The sequence below is a fragment of the Tupaia chinensis genome, unplaced genomic scaffold, assembly GCF_000334495.1.
Source record: "Tupaia chinensis unplaced genomic scaffold, TupChi_1.0 Scaffold000704_1, whole genome shotgun sequence".
In the NCBI taxonomy this organism is placed as follows: Eukaryota; Metazoa; Chordata; class Mammalia; order Scandentia; family Tupaiidae; genus Tupaia; species Tupaia belangeri.
In genome coordinates, this window is record NW_006160227.1 from 1938789 (window position 1) to 1944866 (window position 6078).

Below are 6078 nucleotides of genomic sequence, written 5' to 3' on the forward strand. Positions count from 1 at the left end.
TCGCTGCCCCGCCGGCCCAGGTTCCTGCCGCGGATGGTCAGCAGAGTCCCGCCGTCCAAGGGGCCACTCAGGGGCTCGATCTGCCGGGAGGCCAGATGGGGGGTGGATGGGGTCTTGCGCTGGGACACGGCAGGCTCCCCTCCCACGGTCACCCGTGTCCAGGGGAGTTAGGGGTGTGAGACTCGCTACTCAGAGGACAGGGGATCGGGGAGGGCTGGAATGGCCTGTCACCTGGAGTGTCACGGGCTGCCCATGGACGTGCCGAGAGTCTGGGGATGCCACTTAGGGACACTGAGGTGGACTCCCAAGACCACACGGCCTGCCTCCCAGTCAGGCGGATCAGCCTGGGCTGGACACAGAACACGGGCTACACCCAGACCCTTCCCTGAGGGTCCTTCCCTTGTAGCCACAGCCCAGGCAGCCTTTGGTGGCCTCGGTGATCACCGGTCGGGCAGGGTTTCTTGAGCCAGTTCTGAAACCCAGTGACACTCGGCCTCCAGCGCCTCCTGCCCCCGGCCCGTGCAGTTCTGAAACCCAGTGACACTCGGCCTCCAGAGCCTCCTGCCCCCGGCCCATGCCCTGCCCTGCCACTCTCCAAGCACTCGGGACCACGCGCCCACTACCTTCTGGCTCCCACGCCACACGGTAGCTCCCAGAGGGGCCCCCAGCCTTGTTCTTGGGTAGCACCCACGCGTGTGGGGTGTCAGAGCCTTGTGGGAGCGTGCGTGTGCACGTGTAGGTGTGTGGGTGTGATGCTCCTGGGGAGACGTGCTTACCGCTCGGATCTCGGGGGCGGGGCAGGCGCCGGGCAGGGGCTGCAGGGGCCCCCTCAGGCGGCAGCTGTCACTCCACACACACAGGTGACCCAGATCCTCGCGACCCAGACACTGGGAACAGTCAGGACTGCCCATGGCGCAGTTGTAGACCTCCACTGGGGAGACACGAGGCAGCTCGGGTTACCACGCCCTGGCACATGCTCCTGCGTCCCTGTCCCTCCACACTTGTCCTCCTGCACCTCGTCCAGACCCGGCCTGGGCTGAGCATGGGGCAGCCAGGTGTTACAATAGGATGCTTCAGGGAACCAGCAGTTAGCGTAATGGCTATATCGCTGGACTCCCATGTAGTCCACCGCGGTTCGCGTCCCGGACCTGGTGGCTTAAAACTCATACTGGGCACGTGTGCGTGTGTGCCCAAGATCCCGAGAGGAGAATGGAGGAGAAGGGATTACGGCGTGGCCATCCCCCCTGGGGGGGATTTCTCACTTTCTGTCTCTCTGTCTGTCTGGTGAGCGCACGCGCACTATAGGGAAAAACCTCTCAAAAAAAAAACAAAAACGAAAAAAGGATGCTCCCAGCCGTTGGAAACCATGTTTCCAGCCCGTGTTACAATAGGAGGCCCAGAAAGAAGGCATGACTTGCTGTGGGGCCCATGATGGCCCAGGCAGGCTTGGCCCACCAGGGGGCTCTGCGATGCCAGGGAGCCAAGCACAGGGCTCTGAGAGTGCGGGGGCTTCCGACCCGTGGACCAGCCGGTGCCCTCCACGGTGGGATGGGGCAGCCCTGTGTACCGTCAGGCCCCGCAGAGCTGCCGGCTATGCTTATTAGGCCAGCTGCAGGGGTGCAGGAGTCACGCGGCTCTCTGCAAAGCCCAGGCCACGCGGAGGGGCCCGGGGGCACGTCCACAGTCTCCCCGCGCACACAGGCATGTGGGTGTGTCTGTGTTTTGGCTTCCTCAGGCTGGAGGGCGTTGTTGGGGAGTGCCTGTCCCCCTCTCTCACGGAAGGACTTAGGACAGTAAACGTGCCCAGCACTGATGGCGGCACCGGCTCAGCCCGGCCTGCGCTCAGGCCTTTGTGAACGTCGGTACATGGAACCCGCACCACACCCTGGTCGCTTCCCACGGCGGCGAGGCTCAGGGAGGTACGGCACCTGAGCTTTCGCGGCCACCGGCATGGACACACCTCAGAGCCTGGTGCCCGCCGCCAGCCTGCGGGGCTCAGGGGTCAGAGTCCTGTGTCCAACGGGGACCAGCAGGGGGCATGCCTGCGACCCAGGGTCCGGCATGGAGTGGTCCCCAAGGCGGAGCCCCACGCCCCGTGCTGAGTCCCTGCGGCCACGTGGAGTGGGAGAGATGCCCACCTGTCATGGGGTCAGGGCTGTCCAGGAATCGGGGTGGCCGCCCCTTCAGCTGGAGGTGGAGCGGGAACACCTGGCTCTTCTGGGTCGTGTGCAGCTGCGAGAGGACAGCCCGGTGTAAGGGCCCGGGAATGTCGGGGTCCCTGCTGCGGAGCCAGGCGAGGGCAGCGCTGTGGGGATGGGGGAGCCGGAAGGCAGAGGGGAGGAAGGTGGGAAAGAAGGGGGGCATCTCCTGACCAGCCTCCCCGACCTCGATCCCGCTCTCACCACCACTTGGTTACAGCTCACGGCAGAGCTGTTCACCCACACGGCCTCGAAGTTCTCTTCCGGCCCGAAGCTGCACTCGAGGGCGGTGCCCTGCGGGAAACGGGGGTGTGGAGGAGACCTGCGCCCACACCCACCACTCCCATCCCCAGCTCCATCGGGACCGTCAACTGCTGCTCTGAAATTCTGACCATCTCCTGGAACGCCCTCTGGCCCCTCGTCCCAGCTGAGGGCGGGAGGGGGTGCGCGAGCACCCCACCTCGGGCCCCTGATGCCTCGCCAGATCCCCAGGGGCCTGACCCAGGGCCTGCCACGCAGCTGCAGACCCACTCCCTGTGGGACCGCACCCGCTCTTGGGACGCACCGTTCCCACCCCCACGCCCCACCCAAGCCCGGGCTCACCCACCTGGGCCCTGCCCAAGCCCATTCCTCCAATGGGGCAGCACCTCTTCACCCCCAGCCCAAGTGTCCATGGTCCAAGATGCCCCCTCAGCTCAGAGCAGCTTCCTCATCCACCCTGCATGCATCTAGGTGTGTGCTGGGGGCCTCCGAACCCCTAACACCTGTTCCCCACCCTGCGTGTGCTGTGGCGAGGACCCCCCTTACCACTCTGCCAGGTGCCGTGTCTACGCGCCTCTCCTCGCCAACTGGGGGGCGAAGGCTGGGCCCTCTGACCCCCAGGGCAGCTGTGGGAAGGCTCGAGCTCCGCTTGGAGAGGCACAGCCCTGAACCTCACCCCTGCTCCTTCCCGGCGGTGATCTGCTCTCCTCTCTGACCCTGCGCTTTCCAGACCGTCCATGGCCTCCCTGGCTGGCAGGGGTATAGGGGGACCTGGAGACCCTGGCCCCAGCCCCTGGGTACCCGCCACGTGTGCTGTGTCTGCAGGAGTGCTCGCTGTGTGTTTGTCGAGTGACCCCACGAGCCGGCTCCCCACCCCCACAGCGTCCCCCCAGGAGCAGCTGCGGTAATATTTGCTGAGTGGACAAACCGGAGCCCTGTGCGTGTCAGGGCAAGCCCAACCAGCCGTGTGGCAGAGCTTCCTGTTTACGTCCTTGTCGCTGGCAGAGTGACACCCTCAGGAGAAAGCAGGTCAAGTCCCTCCCCGCCCCTGTCTAGGGTCCCATCCTGGAGCCGGGAAAGCCTGCGTTGTCACCAGGTGCGCTGAGCTGGCAGTGGGACCCCCCCTCAGCCCTTAGCACGGAGGGTGGCAGATCCAGCCTGTCCTGGGGCTCCCTGGGGTGGAGGCTCAGCAAACAGCTGGTGGGGAGCCCAGGCTACCCCACCAGCCTGCCCTCGGGGTCCTAGAAGCTGACCCCGGGGCCCGGAGGGCAGGGATGGTGCTGGCTCCCAGTTACCCGGTCCGAGAGACCCAGACAGCAGCCAGATGAAGGCACGAGCCTCCCATCCCCTGCTCCTGTGGCCCCGGGAAGCAGAACTATTCCCCCAGCTGCCCAGACCCCGGCTTCTCCCAGAGGCTTTGCCCCAACCTCCGGAGTAGGGCTTGAGGCCTGAGGGCTCCCCCCACCACCCCGCCCAGACCCGGCCCCTGCCACGCGGCTTCCTGACACATCCCAGATGCCGGCACGTGGCCCCCACGTGTGCCAGCTCCTCCGTGGAAGCGACAGATGGCAAGTCCCAGGAGCGGGGGAGGGGGCTGGCACGCTTCCAGGGTGCGTCAACACTTCCCACCCGGGACGCTCCACCGGGAGGGGCCCAGAAAGGCGGGCGCCCTCCCCCAGCCCGGGGGAGGGCAGAGCGTGGATCTGGAGTCGGGGCAGTGCCAGGCCAGCGTCCTCGTCTTCCTCTTCTCGACAATGGGGATAGGGAGGGTGGTGGCCGGGAGCTCTGGCCAGGCTGGGCAGTGGGCTCAGGCGGGCTGGGTGTGTCCAGGCTCGTGAATTATCTTGGGGACAGGGAGGGGGCACCTGTGGGCAGTGTCACTATGGGGCCCAGTTCTACCAGGGGAGCTTAGGCGGGCCAGGCTCTCCTCTCGGGGCGCTGGCCAGCGTCGCTCAGAGGCTGTCGGACACCTGCTGTCCCTGCAGCCCTCGCCACCCACTGCACCTGCCTCCGGCCCTGAGCGGGACTTTCTCACACGGAACTTGCATGTTCACAGGAGGAAAGTGAGGCACGCCAGCACCAGGGGTCAGTGGAGGTCCAGAGCAGGGTCACCACCGCTGGCGGCGGGCAGTCAGGGCCTGCATGTCCCCAGCCCTGCCTCTACTTACCTGGAAGAAGGCAGCATTGGCCAGGGGCACCAGGATGTCCTGGGAGCCGCCCGTGGGCACGGGTGCCAGGGGCGAGGGGAGGGTCTGAGGGCAATCTTGGGGGCTCTGCGGTGGAAACACAGGGAGAAGGTCACACGGGGCATTGCAGAGCTGAGGCAGGAGCCACCCGCCACCCTGTGTGGCCTGTGCCAGGGAGACCCCACTGGCCTGGGTGGCCAGGGGGAGTAAAAGCCAGGAATCGGATCTCACAGCCAGCCGCCTGGGCCTCCGCCTCTCCCTGACTCCCCACCACCACCCCCGTTTTACAGACGAGGAACTGAGGGAGAGCCCAAACGCCCTGTCCAGGGGCAGAGCCACACTCCTCCATGAGGGCTCCTGCTCAGAGGAGGCCAGAGACTGAGAAGGAGTCTGGCCTCCCCCTGGCCCTCTGGGCCTCACCTTTCCCACCTGCATGAGGGACCCCCAGGCTGGGCTTCCTGCTCCGCCTCCTCCTGCCCTAGTCTGTCAGGGGAAGGAGCTGACCAGGAGGCACCCACGGAGCCACGTCCACTGGAGGGGATAAACTGTGGGGGCCCTCACGGGGTCTTTCCTTTTTATTCTTCTTTTTCTTTTTTCTTTTTTTTGGAGAGGTTTTTGCTATAGGGCGCGTGCGCTCGCCAGGCAGACAGAGAGAGACAGAGAGACAGAAAGCAAGAAATCACTCTCCAGGGGGGATGGCCATGCCGCAATCCCTTCTCCTCCATTCTCCTCTCGGGATCTTGGGCACGCATGCACATGCGCCCGGCATGAGTTTAAACTACCGGGTCCAGGACTCAAACCGTGGTCGACTACGTGGGAGTCTAGCAACATAGCCATTACGCTAACTGCCGGTCCCCCTCTTTTTCTTTTCTTAAAGAAAAAAATATTATTTACTTAATATGATCTGTTCCTCTCTTAACTTTGACCAGAGAAATAGAAAGCGGGAGAGCAAGCCACCGGGACTGGGACTCGAATCGCAGCCGATCACATGGGAGTCCAGCGCCTTCACCACCAGGCCACCTGCGGCCCCATCTCTTTATTCTTGATCGGACAGGGCACTCCTTAAGGGCAGGGCTGAGGGCTGGTTCCACTTAGAGTCTGGGCACAAAACCAGCCCAAGAGGGTACGGTGAGGTCAACGCCAATGATTCCCGGCAGGGGTGCCAGGGTCCACAGCAGTGACCATGTGGTGACGATGACAGCACTGAACTCCAACGCCCTAACTCCTCATGGCCTCCTCCCCACCCCCTGGAAGGCAAGGTCTCCCACCACGGCCACTGCACTGAGAGGAGCTGAGGCCCAGGGAAGCCAAGCGGGCTGCCTGAGGGGCTTCTGGCTGGGAGCTTGCCGACAAAGGGGCATTTCCGGGGGTCGGTGCCCCGTCAGCCCATGGGGGCCTTGGCTGAAGAAGCCACACGGCCGGGACCAGGGGAG

At 64.9% G+C, this 6078-nt stretch overlaps 1 protein-coding gene across 1 annotated transcript in view; it reads right to left on the reverse strand.

Annotated features, from left to right (window-relative positions):
• The window catches only part of PLXND1 (plexin D1), a gene marked incomplete at its 5' end in the record, with an annotated part of 61425 nt that overhangs the window by 19091 nt on the left and 36256 nt on the right, over positions 1–6078 (reverse strand). The window contains 5 exon segments of the mRNA XM_006172068.3: positions 5–80; positions 777–931; positions 2139–2232; positions 2403–2492; positions 4628–4732. Of these exon segments, the coding sequence (XP_006172130.3) occupies positions 5–80; positions 777–931; positions 2139–2232; positions 2403–2492; positions 4628–4732 (520 nt within the window).